We start from the raw sequence: 25,775 nt of genomic DNA on the forward strand, positions 1-25,775 counted from the left end.
GTGGGAAGTGGTTTCCATGATTAGTTTGCCGAGCCTGGGTATGGAGGGATGGAACGTAAAGATGAGGGGGTTTCGGAATGGTTGCTGCATACTGGAAGGGATCGTAAGTTGGGCTGTCGATAGGAAGTTAGTGCGGGTGCCTTAGAAATAACTGTAGAGTCTTTGAGGTGGGAAGTGGTTTCCATGATTAGTTTGCCGAGCCTGGGTATGGAGGGATGGAACGTAAAGATGAGGGGGTTTCGGAATGGTTGCTGCATACTGGAAGGGATCGTAAGTTGGGCTGTCGATAGGAAGTTAGGGCGGGTGCTTTAGAAATAACTGTAGAGTCTTCGAGGTGGGAAGTGGTTTCCATGATTAGTTTGCCGAGCCTGGGTATGGAGGGATGGAACGTAAAGATGAGGGGGTTTCGGAATGGTTGCTGCATACTGGAAGGGATCGTAAGTTGGGCTGTCGATAGGAAGTTAGGGCGGGTGCTTTAGAAATAACTGTGGAGTCTTCGAGGTGGGAAGTGGTTTCCATGATTAGTTTGCCGAGCCTGGGTACAAAGGGATGGAACGTAAAGATGATTGGGTTTCGGAATGGTTGCTGCATACTGGAAGGGATCGTAAGTTAGGCTTCGATAGGAAGTTAGGGCGGGTGCTTTAGAAATAACTGTAGAGTCTTCGAGGAGGGAAGTGGTTTCCATGATTCGTTTGCCAAGCCTGGGTATGGAGGGATGGAACGTAAAGATGAGGGGGTTTCGGAATGGTTGCTGCATACTGGAAGGGATCGTAAGTTGGGCTGTCGATAGGAAGTTAGGGCGGGTGCTTTAGAAATAACTGTAGAGTCTTTGAGGTGGGAAGTGGTTCCATGATTAGTTTGCCGAGCCTGGGTATGGAGGGATGGAACGTAAAGATGAGGGGGTTTCGGAATGGTTGCTGCATACTGGAAGGGATCGTAAGTTGGGCTGTCGATAGGAAGTTAGGGTGGGTGCTTTAGAAATAACTGTAGAGTCTTTGAGGTGGGAAGTGGTTTCCATGATTAGTTTGCCGAGCCTGGGTACAAAGGGATGGAACGTAAAGATGAGGGGGTTTCGGAATGGTTGCTGCATACTGGAAGGGATCGTAAGTTGGGCTGTCGATAGGAAGTTAGGGCGGGTGCTTTAGAAATAACTGTAGAGTCTTTGAGGTGGGAAGTAGTTTCCATGATTAGTTTGCCGAGCCTGGGTATGGAGGGATGGAACGTAAAGATGAGGGGGTTTCGGAATGGTTGCTGCATACTGGAAGGGATCGTAAGTTGGGCTGTCGATAGGAAGTTAGGGCGGGTGCTTTAGAAATAACTGTAGAGTCTTCGAGGTGGGAAGTGGTTTCCATGATTAGTTTGCCGAGCCTGGGTACGGAGGGATGGAACGTAAAGATGAGGGGGTTTCGGAATGGTTGCTGCATACTGGAAGGGATCGTAAGTTGGGCTGTCGATAGGAAGTTAAGGCGGGTGCTTCAGAAATAACTGTAGAGTCTTCGAGGTGGGAAGTGGTTTCCATGATTAGTTTGCCGAGCCTGGGTATGGAGGGATGGAACGTAAAGATGAGGGGGTTTCGGAATGGTTGCTGCATACTGGAAGGGATCGTAAGTTGGGCTGTCGATAGGAAGTTAGGGCGGGTGCTTTAGAAATAACTGTAGAGTCTTCGAGGTGGGAAGTGGTTTCCATGATTAGTTTGCCGAGCCTGGGTATGGAGGGATGGAACGTAAAGATGAGGGGGTTTCGGAATGGTTGCTGCATACTGGAAGGGATCGTAAGTTGGGCTGTCGATAGGAAGTTAGGGCGGGTGCTTTAGAAATAACTGTAGAGTCTTCGAGGTGGGAAGTGGTTTCCATGATTAGTTTGCCGAGCCTGGGTACAAAGGGATGGAACGTAAAGATGATTGGGTTTCGGAATGGTTGCTGCATACTGGAAGGGATCGTAAGTTGGGCTTCGATAGGAAGTTAGGGCGGGTGCTTTAGAAATAACTGTAGAGTCTTCGAGGAGGGAAGTGGTTTCCATGATTCGTTTGCCAAGCCTGGGTATGGAGGGATGGAACGTAAAGATGAGGGGGTTTCGGAATGGTTGCTGCATACTGGAAGGGATCGTAAGTTGGGCTGTCGATAGGAAGTTAGGGCGGGTGCTTTAGAAATAACTGTAGAGTCTTTGAGGTGGGAAGTGGTTTCCATGATTAGTTTGCCGAGCCTGGGTACAAAGGGATGGAACGTGAAGATGAGGGGGTTTCGGAGTGGTTGCTGCATACTGGAAGGGATCGTAAGTTGGGCTTCGATAGGAAGTTAGGGCGGGTGCTTTAGAAATAACTGTAGAGTCTACCAGGTGGAAAGTGGTCTCGATGATTAGTCTGCTGAGCCTGGGTATGGAGGGATGGAACGTGATGATGAGGGTGTTGCATGGTGGTTTAGATCTTGGTTGGGGAAATAGAGCGTTGTGTCGCGAAATGTTAGAGACGCGACTGCTCGCACTGCACAGAACGCTGAGTGGGTAGCTACTTTCAATAAAGAAGGCGGTCATCGTCTTAAAGGGGCACTCAGGTGGATTCTGAGATCGTCTATTTTATGTCATAACTCAATCTATGGATTCTAAGCATCCTAAGAAACCCGAAATTACATACAAGGGCGGTTAATCTCGCTATTTAAAATTCTATTAAAAATTGCGGCATGCCCTCCTTTCTGCGCTGTGGCGCAGAACGCCAGAGGGTGCCATCGGACGGGAAGGCAACAGGGGAGGGCACATGACAGCCAATTACGAATAATGGCTTCCCGGCATACTAAATTTTCAAACATGTGCGCCTTTGAAAAATCAGTCCGCCGAGAAGCCGTCACTTGTGACTGGCTGTCGCGTGCCCTCCCATGCTGCCTTCCCGTCCGGTGGCACCCCCTGGTGTTCTGCGCTATGGCACAGAAAAGGTGGCGTGCCACAATCTTTAATTGGATTTTTACTATGAAAATCGGCTGCCCTTGAATGCTATCTTGGGTTTCTTAGAATGCTTAAAGCCCATAGATTGAGTTATGCCAATAAATAGACGATCTCAGAATCCACTTGAGTGCCCCTTTAAGCTGTTGACGGAAATCAATGTCGTTGCTGCAAATCCTACAAAGGCAAAGGATCTGCAGCCTCAAACGCCTTTTTGAGCTCCAGCACTGGTTTGCCCAGCGGACGACACTGCACCCTTTTGTCCAGGACACCACACACCAGACGGTCCCATAGCATGGCTAACAAGGTCTCACCAAAGTTGCAGTGTTCGGAGAAGCGGCGTGGGGCGGGGACGAAATTCGAGATGCTTTCTCCAGGCTGTTGGCTGCACTTATGAAACGCAAAGCACTGAACAATCACTGACAGGCACGGTGTGAAGTGGGCGGTGAGCTCCAACACAATGTCCGCATAGGGAGTCCACTGGCACACACAATGAGCATACGACGGAGTAGATTGTCGGTCCACAAACGCTACACGGGACTGCGCATATTGGGGACTCCTCGACGATGTTGAGTATAATGAAGAAAACGTTTAGTCGCTCCTGATACAGGGGCCATGTTTCAATCTTTTTGGGTCGAACTCTTCGAGATGTCTCAGCCGCCCTTTGATGACAACGTTAGGCTCGTCTTTTTTCGCCATATGCTCTCGTCGTTGCCAAGTTGCCACGAAGCTGTCGTTGCTCAAAAAATTGTGGTTGCGTGCCTCGGAGTTTGAATTTCTTCATTCTCGTTGTTGCCCAAAGCTTTATTCAGGCGGCCGACTTGGCCGTGCAGAAAAGAGATGTTAGACAAGAGACACATGGTTTACGACGAGTCCCCAGAATGACAAACGGTTCGGTAAAACCAGCTTGACTCGCCTTGGCTTGACTTCTGCCGACTCGCCGATGATGCCAGATGCACACACAACACTCACGACGCAAGATTTCGTTTCATTTTAAGTGCAAGATCCAGGCTTTCAATGTCGCTACCAAGCATGCACGGTCATGTAGTGTTAGCATCGTTCAGGGCAACATGCTCATGCTCATAGCTTCAGCTTCACTTGCGCATGAAGTAAATGAAACCATAGCCCCTGTATCCACTCTAGTTCTCCAAGTCAGTAGTAGGCTGAAATTTATCCATCACTACAAGAAGTTGGGAGTGATGCTGAGAAGTCTGGGAGGGTCGTCGCATGTACGGAATTGACTGATCGACGTGCCGTTCCCTGCAAGATGATGTCCTGGGTTGGGCAAGGTTCGAGCATGTTGGATGCTATCAGGAACACGTGGTTACACAGGATCCGTGGGGACACGGCGTTCCCATTGACTGTGGCCATATGTGCCTAAGGCGTCACTGCTTCCCGAGTGCTAGGCAGTGCCAACCTCCGGAAGATGGTCACGAAACTGCCTCAGCATCCCAACATTGAGATACTGGAACTGGTAGCAGTGGTCTAGGAGAGCCAGAGGAATCACTGTAGTTGGATAGAAACATTGCAACAGATTCATGAGTCCTCTGTAGGCATAAAATATCTTACACCTTAGACATATTATTCTCAAAATTGTAGATTCAATGGGGAAGCAGAGCAGTCGAAATTTCACCACACAGCTAGCTTGGAACATTTCTTGGAAACTTCACAGAATGGCAAACATTCTATAGCTTCTAAACATAGTATTTACAGTGCTAGAAGCTGGCACTCTTGTCTCGTATTTAGAAACAGTTATTCAGTCATTTTCACCTCATCAAAGATGCACAATTGGGAAGATGATCAATCCAGTTGTTTTATTCACATTAAAACGAGTTAACGAATAACTTTAGAATGCTGACAGGAGCTATATCAGTTAGTTTTGAGTGACATTCAGTAAAAGGAAGACAAGTGAATTTTTTTTATCTTTTTAATTTTGTGAGTGTGAAACAAGATTGCCTGCATTTTCTAAAAGCTAAAAAAAAACATGTAGGGATATTATATCCACTAGTTCAAACATTTTTTCTTTTTTTTCTTGGTTTTCGCAAAAAAGGGTACTTACTATATTTATTGTGCTTTGGTAGCCGCTGGTGCTGAAACTTGATGTCCCAGGTGGCATTCCTACAGCGATTCCCTATGACCTGAGGGAGTCCTGGGGCAGTTCGGTTATCCCGTGCGTGTTTAACCGTTCAGCGGTCGCGGCGGCGCTCAAGATCTTCGGCCAGTCGCGTCGGAGGGGTGCGATCACTTGGCAGTGGTTTGCCTCACGACGAGCAAGTTGGCGATGGTTCTGTCCTCCGCAGGAGAGTATAGCTTTGCAGCGCCGACTCACTTTGTCACTGGGGTGGTTAGGTGCACGCAAGTCACCTGGCGAACCAAGCACTCTATGTAACACCGACACACATTCACAAGGTGCCTGATCACGTCGCCGACATCAGCCAAACGCCTGCTTGAAGACGCAGTACGTTAGTAGGTACGGTAGCCTGTCTTCAAACCGAAGCTCGCGGAATGCGTCTACGACGAAGATGATGGACGGCCTTCTCAACAGCCGGAGACGCTCGAACCAAGATCAATCCATACCGCCGTGATAGTGACGGCGGAAGCGCAATACGGCATCCAAGATCCCTCGCAGACGTAGAAGTGAACACGGCAGCCGAAGATCGAGCGTGAGGGACAGCCAGAGCAAGCAAGCACTACCGAAATTAACGAAAGAACTGTGCGAGCAAGCTGTCAGCTGTAGCGGCTGTAGTGGCGGAGCGCGGGAGGCTCGGCTTACGGATCGGCTTATGACGACGTTAGGTTGGCTAATGGATTTCGCCCCACGCTTCGCTTTATTTTGTCGTCAGAAACTAGTGAGCGCAACTTTCTATCCCAGTTTTTTGTTATATTTTCTTGTCCCAGCAGACAACACACACAAAAACAAGTGTTTTGCCGTGTTAAAATTGTTTATTGACGAAAACGTGTTCTATGTGCACGAGACGAATTTGCGATCGCAATTGTAATAGACATCACTTAAATGTCATTTTAGTTGTCGTCTGGCAGGTCCCATCGTGAATGTCATTTGAAAACCTGAATGTCATTTGGCGTAAATGCCATTTTAGCTGCCGTCTGACAGGGGTATAAGAAAAGCGCGAGAAGTAATTTTCTCAAATGCCCAACAACGTGAAAGGATTTCTGGCAGTTTGGAACTCGGCAAAACACAAACGTTACGTGATTGTGCATACCGTGCACGTACAATGCAATTGCGTTTCGCATTAATAAGCTACATTTGTATCCTCTTTTAATTTGTAGGTCTAATAGGAAGAACCAAGTGCATGGTCTTTACGTAGACCTGACGTACCTCAGACGTTGAATACGTGAACAACTGCTTCCGGTATGATGACCTCGGTGTCGCTTTCTACCTATTTGTGACGCCCTTTAGCTGGCTGAACTGTGGAGTACGATGCCTTTAGAACTCGTCTGTCACTGGTGCGTTCAGGATCTTATCGCACCTATACCTTAAACGTAATCCCGAAGCGCTGGATATCCACCATCCTTGTTAACATCAGTGGCGGAAGGACTTTTCAGAGAATTTAAGCATGATGAGCGATTTAGGAAAAGTCATCGGGACAGGGCAAAAAGACCAGTGATTGTGCCATATCTCCATCATTTTTCTCATGGCCTCAAGAAAATAGCAAACAAAGTAGGCACGGACGTTATTTTCTCCGCTCCGAACAAGCTCTACAGCCTTTGCAAGAGGGTAAACACTCCTTCAAGGACACCGACGTCCTGCACAACGAATCACAGAAATAAGTTCGTTCGATGCACTGACAATGTAGTCTACTCCTTCCCCCTGTCCTGTGGAAGAACATATATCGGACAGACGGGTAGGTGTTTAAACCACCGCCTTAGAGAACACAACTTGTCCACCATCAACAAGAACTCTGGACATGTTGGCATACACATTCGGGACTGTGGGTGCACAGCGGAACTTGACAAGTGTGTGGTGTTAGCAAGGAGCCGAGACCAGCTCACAAGGGAAATAATAGAAGCGGAGAACATTGCCATGCAAAACGGCAGGTGTATTAGTAATCCATCTATAGCGCTGTCACAAAAAGAGCTGGATTACTTAGCTTTGCATCATTGATCTACAGTAATTTCAATTTTAACTTTTCATTTAATTTTTCATTTAATTTTTAATTTTTAATTTTCAATTTCTGACTTAAAACTTTTACAGTTAACCTTTAGCAAAGAAAGAAAAAGATGAGGCCTAGGTTATGCATTAGACGTGAAAGAAGAGAAAAGGCGGGAATATACAAAGAGTTGAAGTCAGCGCTGTGTAAGTGTCCCTTTCTTTTGGTGTGACTGTGAACGTTGTCCTAGTGTTTGTTACGGGTGCGCTGTGTCCTCGTGCGTCATGAACTCACAGGAGCCAAAGTGTCATGCTCTCAGATGTCGCAACTCTTGCGCTCGGTGCTAGAACTCCCGGCCAAATTTACAATGGAAAGCTCGCACTTTTGGCTCGTACCACCACCGCTGCGACACCGCCAGGATCCTGGCCGACAGCATGGAACTCATATGACGTCAAAGTGCGTAAAAAGACGGACAACTTTTTTAGAACGCGGAACGTGGCTTACGTACTGCTGGCTCGAAACCATTCTTTGGAGCCAGCAATACTTAGGAACGCTGCTTAAGCTAAGTTGCCTTCACAAATCACTATAAAAAAAGAATTACCATATTTGGTTAAGAGTACAAGAATTTCGGTCGCCACTTCTATGTCACAGATATAAAAACATATAATCACTAAGTTTGCGTTAGCCTAGTCGCAATTTTATTTTTCGTGTGTTTTTGAAGACATTTGAATGTAGTACCGGGTGTCTCAAGTAGCGGCAAAGCTCTTTAAATCGACCGCAAAATTCGGTTTCTTCACCTATCGCGCTACGATGCTCGGCAGCTTTGCCCACAGGTGGTACATTTTTTTTTTGTGAAATTTGCGAGGAGCGAACTTACCTGAGGAAAATGTAAAAGAAAGGCTTAACTCCTCTGGAAACGTATCGAAGTCACCAGTTTTCAAACAATAGGGCGGTCTATCGATTGAAGACCGGTGGCTTCGCTGGGTTTCCATAGGAGTTAAGACTATTGCTTCCTTTACTTTTTCCTCAAGTAAGTTCACTCTTTGGAAAGTTTATAGAAAAATATGTGCCGCCTGTTGGCAACGTTGCACAAAGTCGCAGCGCGATGGGTTAAGAAACCGAATTTTGCGGTAGATTTAAATAGCCTGGCCGCTATTAGAGGTACCCGATAGAATACCAACGTATTAAAGTATCCAAATCAACCCGTCCTGTTATCGGGAGATATAGCGGCATATATTTAGATGAGGCCGCTCCTACAATCATTGACAACCTAAGTGAAGGACATGCTGACTGACGAGCTTCTTATTATTTCTTCTCATCCAGAAGGATTGCGGTATTAGAGGATAAGATCACAGAAGAAGAAATCACGAAGCAATAATCAAGATTATAATATTAAGCCACACCCTGCGCGTCTTATTTGTCAGCGACTATGAAGAAATCCATGAATACAATCAATGCAGTGTGTCTACCCAAGCCTATTTAAACCCTACGCCTTTCGGGGGTATAATGCATGCGGTAATACAAATTATTTCTCGTCTGCAATATTGTGTAGGAATTTCCATGATAACTGTTTATTGTGCCCGAAAGCTGGGAGGTTTAAGCCCAGGAGAAAAGTAAAATTTGATTTTACGTGACTTAAAAAAACGTCATGCAGAAACGTTGAAATAAATAGAATCAATACATCACCGGCGTGAGCAGTAGCAACGCTGAAAATAATGAGTGTAGCCGAATACATGTTCCGACGTAAAAACCTGCGTAAAGGAGAGAAAAACACTTGGAAATGTAAGAATGGCTTTGTCAGGAACCTTTTTAAAGGGTGAAAAGTTGCAGCGCCCTCTAAACATTTCAAAATATGCGAGATAATGAAAAGAATATGTCAAATGACGTACACAGGAAGTTGCATTTGTTATGTTGTTAAAGACAGCTTTTGCACGAGACGAGCACTAACACCGCAACTCACCCTTTCAAAACTTCAGAGCCACCTCGCGGCAGTCTCAATAGCTCCAATTTCTCCGCACTAATGACGGTGACAGAAGGTCAAGATCGTCTACCTTCAAACACTCCCGATTTTGTGAATCAAAGGCGACTTTCAAGGGCCAACTTGTTAGAATGGATTCTCCGCTTCTCTGTGGCATGCTTCCAAAGGCGCTCGCTTCTCCTAGGGTGCAGAAGCTAGGTAGCGCCGCCATCAGAGCGTCGAGTCCGGTTCTGCACGTGGTAGGTAGACTAAATATTGAAAAGGGTCTATTGAAGCGGCGTCAAAAAGGAGACACCAGCGGTTTACTTATCGCGGTGGAGACTAAACATGGCTTGCACTGACGTCACACAAGCGGCCATTCTGGTGGCCATTTCTTGCTGAGCACGTGGCTTCTACATCACTGCATGAAAATAAGTATGTAATATGACGTCACATGCCGGCCACATATAAACGCCGCGTTTAACGAGACATGCTAATGTCACGAAACCGGCCTGTCGGAGACGTGAAAAATACACCAGTGGTTTTGGACAAATAGCTTCCTCAAATCCCTCGTAGCTCCGATTGAAAAAAAGTGTGATTCCATACACTCAATAACAGTGATGAGACGTAAAACTGAGATTAAACAATCTTGTACTTTATGAGTGGCATCTGACTTGCTGCTAGGGAAAATCAGAACAGCTCTCGAGGGCTACGTTTACTGAAGTGATTTCTATTGACATTTTCACGACCGAGTTGGCATCGCGCGCGTCTCCCACGGGAAGGGAGGGGACTAGGGCCCCACCAGCCAAATTTCTCATTTTATCTTTCTCGTCTCTTCTATAGCGTTCTCTTCTTGTAACGTATCGCTCGTTCATGTACGGAATGTTCTAGAATTCAGAGTATGTACAAAAGAAGCTGAATTTGGCATCATTGGGTCATTGGTTCCTTGTCACCGTCAAGGGATGCACGCCGTTCTTTTTGCTTTAGTTAGGGGTGCGAGTTCACCTTATTGTACATTCATTTTCAGTTCTTAAATGAACCTACTTTTTCATCCGTGATAACACAGTAATGCCTAAGGATGACAGCCAAAACTGTAGGGAGACCGGGAGGTATCCAGGGCTGCCCGGTAGATGACGCTACTGAGTTCACTCATTGTAAGCGGTCGCAGGCGTGTCCAAACAACCATTCACCTTGTCGTTTTAGATCACTATCCTAAATCCACTACGGAGCATCCGATTCATGCGGAGCCACCGCGACTCCGACTCCCCCAGCGGAAGATGACAGGCTTCCGGGAGTGACCAACTGTCGTCCCGGCATTCCCCATCGCGCTGGGCTATCGTCATTTCCGGAAAGCGCCATCAGGCGTCGGTCGACCGCCGTTCCCGACATGCTCGGCGAGGCAGAAAGTTACGTTTCCCAGAGATCGGCTTCCACTCGGCTCCGGGAAGATCAGCCGATCGAGATCTGGGCGTTCCGAACCCTAAATCAGAATCGGCGCTGCTCCAAAAGGGACGCGCGAAAGACATCCTAGTTGATCTCAAACGACCAGTGGCTAACGCGCCCTCCAAAATTGTCGATCCCGGAACGCGCCAAAACGACGAGTGGAATTCGTCATTACTCAAACACGAATCTGTTAAAAAAAGAAAAAGAAGAACCTTGAAGGGACCATGAAGACCACTTTGAAGTTCAGTTTACCGATTGGTATGAACGCCGAGTGTCTTGCAGGTAATTTTTACAGAGTTTAAGACCGATGTTGCGCTTGCGCGCCGCACAAATTAATTGAATAGAACCAGCAACAATCACACCGGGACCGATGAGAGCGGCGCCCGAGACTGCGGAAAAATCCAGCTTATGAATGACGTGGACCGTGACATCCATTGAGGCACGTCGGGCGATTGGTCGAAATGAACGGAGTCCGCGTGTCCTCGTTTTTGATCGTATGTTGTTAAAAAAGATTTCATATTTCTTCTTATTTAGGAACAACAAAAATTTTATGTTTTCGACAGAACAAATTACTACAATAAAATAAAGGCGCGCGGAGGGAAAAGACTGAATAACTGAGAGCCTTTAAATGAAGTTGAAACAATTCTTAAAAAAAAAAGAAAAAAAAAAAGAGTTAGAGGGTAATTTTTGAGTATTGTTATCCCATGAATTTGAATATTATATTCATTTTCCACGAAGATTTATACAAAACGTGAGAAAACCCGAAAATCCTCCGACCAGTCGTGATGTCGCACTAGGATCTTTGGGCCGCCAAGCGCGTGTCGCTCGTGTGGGCAGCGCTTGCAATTGCAAGCTTGCCAGGTGTATTTTTCCGCAGTGACGTCAGTCGTGACATCTATTTGTGACCTTTTCGAAGAGAGCAAGAGAGCACGCCCATAGCTTTGACAGGTGCTGAAGAGGCGCTAGAGCAAGGATTCCGATAACTCCTACTATGACGCCACGCCCCTTGCACATTGATATTACCTTTAAAAACTAGTTTTTGCAGCCTCCTTGCGCCGAATTAAAAAATAATCTTGATATTCGTTATATGGGAGGCCAAATGAAGATGATTTTGGTGTTCTTACTCAAATATAAAGCCGCTTCAGTCTCCCTTTAACTTGAAAAGCGTTTAGTGTGGTACATGTCAAAAATTGTCTTTTGTTGTTGTGTTTTTTTTTTTTTGTTGAGAAAAGCAAAATTCGCGAATCATTCTGTTCTGTTCGGTTTGTGGCGCGGCTCTTAGTTCCACGCGCGAATGGAGCTGCAGAATCTTTTCAAAGGCTGACGCACTGCAGTTTCCAATACTCGTCAGGGTTTTTAAAAAGCTTCTGTCATACCTCGTTCACTCTAAGAAAAAAGGGTGTAGTCGGGTTTTTTGGGTGCACATGCACGCTTTTGCTGAAAGATGCACCCTGCGTTTCCCAGCAAGGGTACTTGTACACCGACAATGAGCATCCTCCTCCCCCTTAAAGACCTCTAGGTGTATCAGTGCACACCTACGATAGCCACGCGCCCCAATCAGCTTGTGCTTGCATTCCCCCTTGGTGGTCACTTTTTGGGTTGGGCAGTTTCTTGGGAAGTATGGAGCTATCCTGTTTACTCGGTGTTGACAGTAGAGTGCACGCTATGCTTGTTTTAAGCCAATCGGGTCTCCGGGTAGGATCACGTGACTACAGTCTCTAAGCTAGAGATAAGGCAGAGCACGGCACCTGCCTCAAGGCCAAGGCGAAGGTTAGCATCCACTGCACTTTTAACTTGGGTCGAACTATGAACAGGATATAAGTGACAAATTATCTCGTTGTGTTCATTGTTGGGTTGCCCCTGAAGATAAGACTTTGCGACGGCGCTCCCCTTTTGGCCTTGAAGGAGCTGCAATTTGATTTTTCTTTCTCTCTCTAAGCTGAAAGCGTAGAAGAAGGTCCGCAGTTGCCGGACCAATGAACCGAAGTCTTTTTTGTCGCTCGACATCGCTGTCTGGGCGCGGGTGACTGCAGGAGCGTGAGCATATGGTAAAGGTTTCACGGGTGACGTCGAAGCTTTTTTGGGGGCTACGGGCCGTTGGTCGAAAAACAAGTCGTAGCAGGGCAATTTGTCGCGTAGGGCAATTCGTCATAGGGCGATTCGTCGCTAAGGCATCTAGTCGAAAACTGGTTTTTTTTTCTAGTTTATTTTTTTAGGAAAGTTTAGGGGAATTCGAAAGGGGGATGGGGAGGGTATGGAACGTGTATGTATAAATATGAAGTTCAGAAGCCTTCCAAGAAAAGTTCGAACAATGCCTTGTCGTTCGCGTTCTTTTGGAGTTTCGGAAAGGTCGGAGTCTGCTCTTCTAAGCATGCGTGCTGTGTTGTATCCTGTTTGGATAGTTCACGATCCTTTGTCCGGTTTCGATACTCTATTAACCTTTAAGCCGACAGTGCACGGGAGGCGGTGCGTTCGCCGGGCCAGCAGTTTGAGTGGTTCAGCAAGCGTGCGAAATTTTTGTTATTTCTTTGTTAATTAGATTTCGCTTATCTTTTTTTTTTTTTTTGAAAAGTTCAGAACGAACTTTCAAGACTTACAAGATAAAGTTCTTAAAACGACTTTGTCATCCACATCCTTTTTGTTCCGAGGGCACGTTCGTACACCAGCCAAATGCTATTAGACAACTGGTCTAAGCGTTTATTTTGGCAGCCGGTATGGAAGTTATCAGGACTGAAAGAGGCGGGGAGATGCCAGTGTTGCCAGATTGGGCTATATATAGCCAAATTGGGCTACACTTTTTTCTAGTAGCCGTCGAAATTTCGTGGTTGGCTAGTGGCTATTTTGGGCTATTTCTAGGAATGCAGCGAACTTTTGTCGAACCTCAGGTTCGACGCCGAACTTTGAGGTTCGGCTAGTTTATTTTGGAACTTTTAATCAGTTTCGAAAAAAACTGTTTCTCTTTTGGGTAGTCGAGAGGAGAGAGAGAGGAAGGAGAGTCTTCAAACTTATACAAACTTCGGGGTTTTCACATTGCGCAGTGAAGTAATGCTTGCAGAGTTCAAGCGGTCTCCCCACAGGGCAGTGGAGCAAACCGAACAGAGTGCACTATTACCACAGGCCCGGTAGCGCGCCTTCAACCCGGACGCACATGGCCGTGCCCGGACGTAGACTGAACTCTCCAAATGCTGCTTCGGTGTCCATTGTGAGAATCCTTAGGCACCCAAGTTTGTTATTTGTGGATTTAACAACGCGAAGCTTAGAGGCGTCAGTCACAATCTTTGTAGGTCTCTCTTCTTCGACATACCCAGCAGATGTTTTGTTCAGACCTTCGGTTAACAGTATATAAAAATCCTTCGTAAACCAGCATCTCCCCGCCTCTTTCAGTCCTGATGACTTCCATAGCGACTGCCAAAATAAACGCTTAGACCAGTTATTTTATAGCATTTGGCTGGTGTACGAACGTGCCCTCAGAACTAAAAGGATGTGGATGACAAAACCGTTTTATAAACTTTATCTTGTAAGTCTTGAAAGTTCGTTCTGGACTTTCCGAAAAAAAGATAAGCGAAATCTAAATAACAAAGAAATAACAAAAAAGTCGTACGCTTGCTGAACCACTCAAACCGTTGGCCCGGCGAACATACAGCCTCCCGTGCACTGTCGGCGTAAAGGTGAATAGAGTATCGAAACCGGACAAAGGATCGTGAACTATCCAAACAGGATACAACACAGCACGCATGTTTAGAAGAGCAGCCTACGACCTTTCTGAAACCCCAAAAGAACGCGCACAATAAGGCGGTGTTTGACCTTTCTTTGGAAAGCTTCTGAACTTGATATTTATACATACACGTTCCAACCCCTCCACCTCCTCCTTTCCAATTCCTCTAATCTTTCCTAAAAAAATATTAAACTAGAAAACGAAAACCCAGTTTTTAACTAGATGCCCTAGCGACGAATAGCCCTATGACGAATTGCCCTACGCGACAAATTGCCCTGCTACGAATTGCCCTGCTATGAATTGTCTTTCGACGAACGGCCCGTAGCCCACGGAAAACGAAGGAGGTGAAGGACGTCAAACTACCCTCGATGCAATTTTGCGAACATTGTTCTCCTCCCTCCCAGAGATAATCCGCGTAGAATTCTCAGCCATCTCCAAAGATAGTTGCCCGGGTTGGGGTGGGAAACGGGTTAGTCGAGTTCGTTCCTTTGCCTGGGATACGGCCCATTCGTCACATGTCGATTCGTCATAGGGCAACTGGTAACAGGCCCGTTCGTCATAGCGGAACATTGGTCATAGGGTGATTCGCTACGCTGGCAGTTTGTCACACAATGACTTCAAGATTGTTAAACTTTTTTTTTATATCTTGTTTTCTTAGGAAAGTTACGAAAGGGGGCCACTTAATTAAATCCGTGCAAGGCCAGTGAGGTTGACTACGGGAAACAAATTATGACCCAATGACCCCAAGTTAAGGCAGCATGCAGATTTTGGCCTGCATATTGTCCTTATCGGGGTCACCTTTCTTACAAAAGAACTTCGAGAACATAAAGTTCACAATAGAAAAAAGCCCACCGAACGCGATTCTTTTTTTTTTTTTTGTGCCCCGTTTCAGGGCTTATTATGCCGGTTGCCATCCGATTATAAAAATATCACTCTTGATTTCTAAATGGAGGTAGTTACTACTAAGAAAGGCGGCGATATGCTTCTTCACGAAGGACATTCCTACACTTGCATTAAGGTTTACGAAACTGCGTTGTATTGGGCCTGCCGGCGAAGAGAAGTTTGTAAAACTAAATTAGTCACCGATCACGCCAAGACTCGTGTAATCTCTTATTCAGGAGGCCATACGCATGCGTTTGACAACACCAAGATTAATGTGCTTGGGTTCGTGATCAGATGAAGGAAAAAGCTGGTATGTACCAAAATCTGTTCCTGCTCTTATATTTCCAAAACAAGCTCACTAATGTCCTTTATTCCAGTGGAAGGCCGTCTAGCACCACACCAAATACTTCTAGCTGCGGTTGCCTGTGTCAGTGACGACACTGCTTTGCAGATTCCCGCACCGCCAACACTTCGGCGCACCATCCGCAAGCAAAGGCAACGGTCGAATTTCGAGTCCAGCGTATCATCTTGCAGAGCCGATATACGATCGAATGCCCACAGAGTTCAAAGTAAAGTGTATTGCAGCGCAAAATCAAAGTGCGCGACATATTATGATAATAATGACTGTTTTACCTGCATGCAGACCACTGCCAAAGGAGACTCCTTTCTCCTCCACGATAGCGGAGAGGGCGACGGCGAAAGAATCCTGATCTTTGCTACCGAGCGCAACTTGAGCTGTCTGGCTCAGGCGACTACGTGGTTCGCGGACGGGACCTTTAAAGTGACCCCGGCGCAGTTCTACTAACTGTACAACGGCGTGGTAAAGTCAATTGTTTACAGCTTGCTGCCCAACAAATCTGAAGCTACCTTGAAAAGGTGAGCATTCAAGAGCTCTGATAAACGTATGAAACGGAACGCTCGGTGGTCCTATTATTGGATATGTGTTCAAAAACTTGAAGATATGTTCGCTCGTTTTACGGTTTTTCGACGTCGTTCTGAGTCACATGGGGCTCAACTGCCTTGAGGTGGCTTACACGGACATCAAGAAAGCGGCCATCAACGATACAGGGATGCTTTTTTTTACTTATCCCAGTCGGTGTATAGGAAGGTGTGCTCCAGTGGTCACAAGAGTCGCTACAATTCAGATGACGAGTTTGCTGTTCTGGCGGCATTCTATTTATATGTCTTACTGTTGTCTTCAGGTAAGCCAATTGGTTACTTTATTTCTTGTTGATTTTCAAATGGGAATGCATCCAGCATTGGCCTTCTTGCCATTCGCCGACATTCTCGAGGTTTTCCCCACCGATGCCTCACTTGTGGCGGACTACTTCGAGGACGTGTATATCGGGAGACCCCGTCGAAACGGCTTGTCGTCGGCCACCTCCCCTCCTCGGGTTTGGACAGTCAGAGAACCAACACTAGCAGAAAGGCCAACAAGGACGAACAAAAGCATCGAAGCGTGGCTCCGGGGACAGCACGTAAGAACTTACCTAATCCTCTGAGAACTTGGGCGTTTTCTGTAGCACATTTTTGCATTTGTGGCTCAAAATTGCAGTACGGTGCCCAATCAAAAAAGCTTTCTCCGGAGTGGGTGTGTTCTTTTTTATTTTTATCCTTAACAGAGATAAAGCTGGCTCAAGCAGAGGGCCGCACGACATCTTCAAGGGTGTCCAAGAAGCACGACGACAGCAACCGGCGTCCTCAAATTGTTGTGAGCCGCTACAATGATCGCAACCGTCTAGAAACCCTAAGGGTGCCAGCTCGGCATATCGCTTTTTAATTTTTTTTTTTTGTATTTCCCCCCATGAATCTATATTTTTCTAAGTACAACGATGACTTGTTTGGATGTTCCCTCTCTTTAGTAAATATAAATATACCGTACTAATCGTTATTGCATGCACAGCCAGGTGAATATATGCTGGGCAAATTCAAATATCCGGTTCGCACAGTGACAAACGTTCCTAGGGACAAATTCCCCTATGACGAATGTTCCGCTGTGACGAACGGGCCTATTACCAGTTGGCCTATGACGAATGCGCACATGACAAACGGGCCTACACCCCTTTGCCTTGGTGCTGTTGTGAAAAAAAAAAAAAAAATGAAGCTCTCTCCAAAACGTGCCCCAAAACGAAGTCGTCTTGGATTCCGTCCGATTGTCAAGATGTGACTGTCGTCGACGGTGACTGTGTTATTTGAGATCTTTCTCAAATGAATTATTTTCAGATAACGCTGCATCGTGTGGTACGTACAATATTTTGTTGGAATGTTAAAACTTGCTAAATTGTATGCCCGTGCCCTGTCCATCGGCAGACACATTATTTGTGAACATGGAAAAATTGATGCCTTCCGGGTCTCTTCTGTTGCAATTTATTTTTGACAGGTAAGGGCTTTGTCGTTTCACATACGGTGAATCGCGCGGCGCCGTCAAAACTTATCGTAAGAAAATAAACACAAATAACGAGAATCATACATTCCAGTCGCATTTGTTGTGTCGCGCGCGTACCCACTAAAAATTGTTTACAGTTTTTTTTTGTTTTTTTGTTTTTGCAATAGTGGCACAATGCTTTCTCAATGTCCTCAAGGAAAATACAGGTACTAAGAAACACAAAATGCACCGGGAAAAAAACGAGAAGTTAGCCGAGAGCAGCGCTTGAAACTGCGCCGCAGGCTCCGCCGATCGAAATCACAGTCCACTCGTTTAGGGTTAAAAGGGACGCCGGTGAGAGCCTAGCCTCAAACTCAGTGCCTGGGCTCGAAAACGGTATGTCGCCCCTGGGGTGGAGTGTTTTTTGGAAAGGTGTATATCGGCAACAAGGGATTATTCATGTAATAACTGGAACGCGTTCCCGTTCAAGTTTTTACGGATGCAAAAAGGAACGGCGGCGTTCCTTCGTTCCTCCCAACGTTACTAAACCACTGAGTTGGGAAACTGCCGTAGAGACTGCTGTGAAAAAGTGGCCCCGATCTGTCCTACAGAACCGAGCTAATGGCGAACACAACGCCGCCCTTTCTCCCGCAGCGGCCACTCGAGGAACTGCACGTTACTTCTATTTGGTTTAAATCGGCCATTTTGGCGCCGAAACAGATACAGCGGAAGAGGTTACAGGGGTGCCATCCCCGTCTCCCCAGCGGACGCGCCGCGAATTACTATCGAAGTTAAAATGCACCTAGGTGGGGACGCGCTACCTGAAAACACCGCTGAGGCATGATTGCATAAAAGCAATATTAATTGTTCCGCAAAACCTTGCAAACTAAAGATTATAAAAACATCACGCGCCCTTCATTTTGTACTAAACTCCAAAAAATTTCATACAAAAAGAGTTTTTTCCGTTTGTTTTTACACAAAAACATGCTTTCTAAAAGCTCAAGGTGACCACAGAACAGACAAATGATAAAGAGTGGCGCTGTTGTCGTATTTAGCTCGGTCTCGGTGGACGCCAGCGGTCTGGGTTTCGACGGCGAGTTTCCCAACTGAGTGTTTTAGTAACGTTTGTTCCTCCTAAAAGAAACGCGTTCCAGGAACGCAGTTCCTTGGAACGCCGTTCCGTACAACACTGCCCCTTTCCTTTCGTTTTTGTGTTTGTGTTGTTCTGCAGTGCCCGTGTCGACATATATTTGGCATTACATATTTCGAGTCCTGTATTTTCATCGAAAGTGCTCTGCAACCGACTCCTTTGCAACAATTGACCGTTGCGTTCCGCGTTACATCTAGAATTTGGCAGCGTCTACTTTCTAGCAGCCGGGATAATAATTTCCCCGAAATTCTATCGGCAGTCGCCTGACATTAGCTGACTACAATCATGTGACAACTGCAGGTAGAATACTGACTTTCTTATTCTCCTGGCGCTTTGCGAAAACACACTTTTGTTGATACACGTTCTGTAGACACGTTTCATAGACACTAACGTTTCATCGTCACTCGTTGAGTGAAATGCACGCTGCAGGGACATTATGTCGCTGGTGTATCTCTGAGACGCGTGCTCACCGAGTCAGCCCACCCGTTCACGCTGCTTCGTGGCGACAGTCTGTGGGGGCTCCATAACGAAAACGTTAACCCACCTGACCCACCCGTACACGTCACTTCGTAGATACATTCTGGGGCGGCTCATTACAAGAAAAAAAAAAGAGAAGCTAATATAAGAAAGCTAATCGGAGCTTTCCATGAAACGTCGTTCGATGAATGAATGGTGACTGTAGTTGAAATTTTGTGGAAATAATTCTGCCGGCTGCTTGGAGAATAGACACTACCTAAGACACCCCCGGTGCTTGTTTGCTTAGTAATCTTTTCAGTTGTGTAACAGCTTCTTCGAACCTCTTCACGTATCACGGATTGCTTGCAAGTTTGTACTTGTTTACGGAATAAGCTGTTTAGTGAACGTCTATGAGACTCGATAACAATCCAGTGTGCCCGTTTACCTGCCTTTTTGCAATCACCGGGGCGCATACATTTTTTAAAGGTTTCCTTGATGTTTCAAACAGGTTTATGAAGTTAGTTGTGAAGCGGGTACATAAAGTGGTGTGACCATGCACCTTTGAATCGGGTGCATCTGTGTTCTCTTCGAATTCAGTGGGTGCAGCGAGAGGTGTAACTGTACACGATTGAACGGGGTGGTCCTCCGTTCCCTTTGAGAGCAGTAGGTGAAGAAAGGGGAGTAATGGTACACTATACTGAGCGGGGTGCATCTGTGTTCTCTTTGAGTAAGGCGGGTTTATGAAGCGGTGCAATGGTACACATTCGCACGGGGTGCATCTGTGTTCCCTTTGATTTCATTGGGTGTAGAAAGAGGTGTAGCCGTACACCATTGAATAGGGTGCACCTGTGCTCTCTTCGAGTGGTACTTCTGCGGAAAAAGGTGTACATACCTACCACACCAACGGGTGTACACATACTCCCATATCTGGGGTGTACAAGTGTTCCCTCAAAGGATTTAGTATATGTGACAAGCACTTACACACCCCATGCGTGTACCCCATGACACCCTTTTTTTTAGATTGAACGCGAATCTGTTGAAAAACGACCTTGGAGGGACCACGAAGACCACTTTGAAGTTCAGTTTAACGATTGATATGAACGCCAAGTGTCTTGCAGGTAATTTTTACGAAGATTTAGACCGATGTTGCACTTGCGCGTCACACAAATTAATTGAATAGAACCAGCACCAATCCCACCGGGACCGATGAGAGCGACGCCCGAGACTGCGGAAAAATCCAGCTTATGAATGACGTGGACCGTGACATCGATTGAGGCACGTCGGGCGATTGGTCGAAGTGAACGGAGTCCTCTTGTACTTGTTTTTGATTGTAAGTTGTTAAACAACATTTCGTATTTTTTTCTTATTTACTAACAACGAAACTTTTATGTTCTTGACAGAACAAATTACTACAATACAATAAAATATTATTTCAGTACGCGGGCGCGCGGAGGGAAAAGACTGAATAGCTGAGAGACTTTGAAAAGAAGCTAAAACAATTCTTGAAAAAAAAAAAAAAAAAAAAAAAAACGAGTTAGAGGAGAATTTTAGGGTATTTTTATCCCGTAAGTTTGAATATCGCATTCATTTTCACGAAGATTTATACTGAACGTGAGAAAACCAGAAAAACCTCCGGCCAGACATGACGTTGGGCCACCAAGCGCGTGTCGCTCTGTCGGCAGCGCATGCAATCGAGAGCTTGCGAGGTGTATTTTTCCGCACTGACGTCAGTCGTGGCGTCTATTTCTGACGTTTTCCAAGAGAGCAAGTGTGCACGCGCATAGCTCTGACACGTGCTGAAGATGCGCTAGAGCAGGGATTCTGAAAACGCCTAGTATGACGCCACGCCCCCTTGCACTTTGATATTAACTTTGAACAATAATTTCTGTGGCCTCCATGCGCCTAATTGAAAAATAATCTCGATATTCGTGAACTTGGAGTCCAAATAAAGACGATTTTGGTGTTTTTCCTTAAATACAAAACGGCTTGGGTCTCCCTTTAACTTGAAAAGCGTTTCGTGCGGTACATATAAAAAGAATAGTGTTTTGTTGTTGTGCTTTTTTCTTGAGAAAAACAAAATTGGCGAATCATTGTGTTCTGTTCGGTTTGTGGCGCGGCTCTTAGTTCCACGCGCGGATGGAGCTGCAGAAACTATTCCAGGCTGACGCACTGCAGTTTCCAATACTCGTCAGGGTTTTTAAAAAGCTTCTGTCATAGCTCGTTCACTCTAAGAAAAAAAGGGTGTAGTCGAGTGCATCGGGCGCAAATGCACCTTTTCCTGAAAGATGTACTCTGGGTTACCCAGCAAGGGTACTTGTACACCGACCCACACTCTAAAAAAAGTCTGTGCGTATAATTTCACGCACAACACTCGGAGAGCCAATCACGGCAACTCACGGAGGCAGCTAAGCGAATGACGAAACATATGTTTAGACCAAAAAAACGCAGTCTGAGTTGTGACATTAAGCAATGCAGAACGCCACACTTGCATTGCTTAATATCACAACTCAGAGTGCGTTTTTTTGACTAGACATGTGTTTCGGCGTCGTCATTCGCTGAGCTGCCTCCGTAAGCTGCGCTGATTGGCTCTCCAAGTGCTGTGCGGGAAAGTATACGCACAGACTTTTGTTTAGAGTGCAATGAGCATCCACCTCCCCCTTAAAAACCTCTAGTGCACCCCCACGCTACCCTATTGAAAAATATTTTTTATCGGAATGTCATTTCTAGTAAACGTCTCTTTTACGGGGTTATGGGACTGTTCTCACTTCCAGTAAAGCCGTAGTTTACCTGAATGTCAGCGGATCTTTTACCGTAATGTCACCGGTTGTTTTACAAGAATGTTACCGGATTTTTACTAGAATGTCAACAGATTTTTTACCAGAATGTCACCGAATTTTTACCGGAAGTTTATTTCCAGGCAAAATCTATTTTAGTGGATTATGGGACTCTTTTCGCTTCCGGTAAAGCCAAAAATTACCAGAAGATCGCCAGATTGGTCGAAATTTACCGTGTTTTTCTTTTTTTGTCGGACGTCAACGGAATGCACTTAGAAAGAAGCCTGTGAACCGTGGTTGGTGTATGTTTACTAGGTGCTGGACGATTCGGTAACAATTAAAGTTTTTAGTCTATATAGACCTGAAAGTTCTATGTATTTATTTAACAGGGTCAATACCAGTGAAACAATTTGCACATCTGTGGACAAAAGCAATCAGACCAAAAAGGAACAACCGAGTTCCTTGGTGCAGGAGATATTTTTCAACGTATTCACAATGCCGCTGGGTAAATTCCTAGACGTACGGTAGTTCAACTAACAAAACCGCGCAGGTGCACCACACGGGCACACACGCGTATACTGTCAGTAGCACGATAACCGAAAACCACGACCGCACGGAACGAACATCCGCCGCCGTTGAGAAATCCCGGGCACACTCACGATCTCGTCCCTAATGCCGTCGCCGCGGGTGCTCCAGGCGGACACATACACACTATCAGTAGCACGCTTAGCCATAACCACGAACACCCGGAACGAATATCCGCCGCCATTGAGAAATCACGGGCACAGTCACAATGTTGTCTCTGATGTCGACGCCTCGGGTACACCAGGCGGACACATACACACTGTCAGTGGCACGCTTAGCGAAAACCACGTACGCGCGAAACGAACATCCGCCGACGTTGAGAAATCTTCGCACAGTCTTTTTCGCTCGCTGGGTGCTTCTGAAGCCGGACGGACAAAGAGGCGTAAGAAACAGGTCACTGAATAATATATTATTTTCATCTGCACACCCAGCCGAGACTGAGCGTTAGTTCCTGGCCGGCCGTTGCTCGTTGACGGACAAAAGAAGCCGGTTTTCTTAAAAGAAAAGTCAGCAAAACGACCCTCTCAAACCCAATGCGAGGGAGAGAGGGTGCGTCGGGACTCGTCCTTGGTGCCAGGCACCATAATTACACACCCACTCCCCAGCTCGTCTCGGCTTCCCCCTCCCCTCGCGTCGGCTTCGAGTGAATTCCGGTATACAGGGAAGCGAGTCACCCGTTTCGTGTAAGATTTCTAGCCAAACCGGGTCGTCTGGTAGACGAAAGTGGCTGCCGGTGACGTTGCAGCAAAATCTGGAAACCCGATGCCGGTGAAATTCCAGCGAAATTTGTTTTCCGGCAAGTAATCTAGCAAAGACTGGTAAACTAGTTTCGGATGATAACGGGTGAAAGCGCCCACCTTTTTGGATCGTCAAAACAGTTCGCTGCACGCACTTCTTGAGGATTGCAACGTCGTAGCGAGCTAAAACTCGAACTCAACGAGAATGCCGCCCGTGTGGTCTCGTACCTGCTCCGGCCCCGACTTTTGCCTGTCGGATATAGCAAGTTGCCAGTGATCGCTGCCCACCTTTTTGAATAGTCAAAAGAGTTCGGTGCACACATTTCTTGCAGGATTTCAACGTCGTCTCGAGCTAATACACGCACTCACGAGAATGCCATGGCATTGGCGGCCACCATTAGAAACTCAGTCCTTCTGCTCGTTTTGGCTTCCTTGCCTTTAGCCGTTCCCCTTGCGTCGGCTTCTAGTGAAGTTGTGTCCGTCAAAACAGAGTGGCTTCCGGTAGGATTCCAGCGACGGTTAAACGAAAGTGGTTCTGGTAAAACTTCCAGCGAGAGTGGCTGCCGGAAACATTTCCACCAAAGACTGGTAAACTGCGCTGGTTTCTGGTGAAAATGGGGGGACATTAAGCCATTTAAACCGAATGTCACTAAAAGTTTTTGCCAGATTTTAACCCAAAGTGACTCCGGTAAAACGTCCACCGAAATCTGGTAACTGAAATTGGCAGCCGGTAATATTTCCACCAAGAAACTGGTAAACTACGCGTGTTTCTGGTGAAAATGACTGGAAATTAACCCGTTTCCACCGAATGTCACTAGAAGTTTTTGCCGGATTTTTCAATGGGGCAGCGACGCGCCCTGATCAGCATGTGCTTGGATTTCCCCTTGGGGGTCACATTTTGGGTTGGCCAGTTTCTTAGGAAGTATGGAGCTATCCTGTTCACTCGGTGTTGTCAGTAGAGTGGACGCAATGCTTGCTTTAAGCCAATCGTGTCTCCGGGTAGGATCGCGTGACTACATACAGTCTCCAAGCTAGAGATAAGGCACAGCACGGCACCTGCCTGAAGGCCAAGGCCAAGGATAGAATCCACTGCACATTTAACTTTGGGTCGAACCTTCAAGAGGATATAAGTGACAAATCCTCTCGTTGTGTTCATTGTTGAGTTGCCCCTGAAGATAAGCCTTTGCGAGGGCGCTCCCCTTTTGTCCTTGAAGGAGCTGCAATTTTCTTTTTCTTTCTCTCCCTAAGCTGAAAGCGTGGAAGAAGGTGCGCACTTGCCGGACCAATGAACCGAAGGCTTTTTTATCCCTCGACATCGCTGTCAGCGCGAGGGTGACGGCAGGAGCGTGATCATGTGGTAAAGGTTTCACGGGTGACGCAGAAGCTTTTTCCGACCTAGGAAAGTCTGCTTCTCGGCCTTGGTTCTTGTGTGCTGTGCTTCGATCAGCGGGGCTGCCGTAGGTTTCGTCCGCGACAACGTATTCGAGTGTACCAAGATTTCCAGTGTTTAAAAAGTCCTACGCGTATATCGGGAACAAGCGATTTCTTCAAAATGACCAAGGAATTCATGTGATGCGTTTCCTTTCGTTTTTCTGTTGTGTTATTCGGCAGTGCCCATGTCGACATAAATTACGGATTACATATTTCGAGTCCTGTATTTTCATCGTAAGTGATCTGCAACCTACTACTTTGCAACAATTGACCATTCCGTTGCGCGTTACCTCTACAATTAGGCAGTGTCAATTTTCTAGTACCCGGGATAATAATTTCCCCGAAATTCTATCGGCAGTCGCCTGCCATTAGCTGACTACAATCATTTGAAAACTGCAGGTAGAATACTGACTTTCTTATTCTCCTGCCGTTTTGAAAACACATTTTCGTTGGTACATTTTCTGTAGACACGTTACATCGACACTACGTTTCGTCGTCACTCGTTGAGCGAAATGCACGGTGTAGGGACATTGTGTCGCGAATGTATCTCTGAGGGGCGTGCTCACCGACTCAGCCCACCCGTTCACGCCGCTTCGTGGCGACAGTCTGATCATTTATCTTTGACAAAGTTACTGATATTGTTATGAAGGTTGGGCTTCCTTGTTTTTAATTACAAATTTATTTATAATTCTCCATGGGCTACACTAAAACGTTATGCCAGCGGCGAGGACGAGTTGACAGCTCGAACTCGTTCTCAACTGATTGCAAAAAATTTGGTTGTGAAAAATGGTTGCGTTAAACCTCCTTCCGGCACTTGCACTGCAGCGCGATAAAATATATACGTAAGAGTCCGGGGCTTAAAGTCTGGGGGGTCTCAAGGGGTCTCAGACCCCCCACTGATTTTAACGAGTAGCCTGAGATCCTCCTCCGAAGCCTCAGCATTAGTGAAATCAAAATCATATATACCCCCCCCCCCCCCCCCCAGCCCTTACCACCACCTTCTTCTGGTGACCCCCCTCAACTTACGGGAGACTTTAGACGCTGCATAAGAGATACCCTGTTTTTTAGACTCGTTGCTCATTATGTAGTTCTGCCTGCATGCCATAGATTTGTGCTACTGGAGAGAGCAGGCAACTTTGAATGTTGGTTTTCCATTCCTTTCTTAGCAGTTGTCCCAACAGTTATTGAATACTTAAACGACTTAATTTTCGCGGGCTCAAATTTTCGCGAACCGGGCCAA

General features: G+C 46.3%; 1 protein-coding gene across 1 annotated transcript in view; it reads right to left on the reverse strand.

Moving 5' to 3' along the window:
* Window positions 1-8,775, reverse strand: part of LOC115332299 (venom metalloproteinase antarease TserMP_A-like) — a 29,526-nt gene extending 20,751 nt beyond the window's left edge. The window contains exon 1 of the mRNA XM_042294845.1: window positions 8,727-8,775. Within this exon, the coding sequence (XP_042150779.1) occupies window positions 8,727-8,775 (49 nt within the window). The remainder of the gene's footprint in view (window positions 1-8,726) is intronic.
* Window positions 8,776-25,775: the final 17,000 nt, after the last annotated feature.

Source organism: Ixodes scapularis, unplaced genomic scaffold, assembly GCF_016920785.2.
Source record: "Ixodes scapularis isolate PalLabHiFi unplaced genomic scaffold, ASM1692078v2 PGA_scaffold6__148_contigs__length_123643588, whole genome shotgun sequence".
Lineage (NCBI taxonomy): Eukaryota > Metazoa > Arthropoda > Arachnida > Ixodida > Ixodidae > Ixodes > Ixodes scapularis.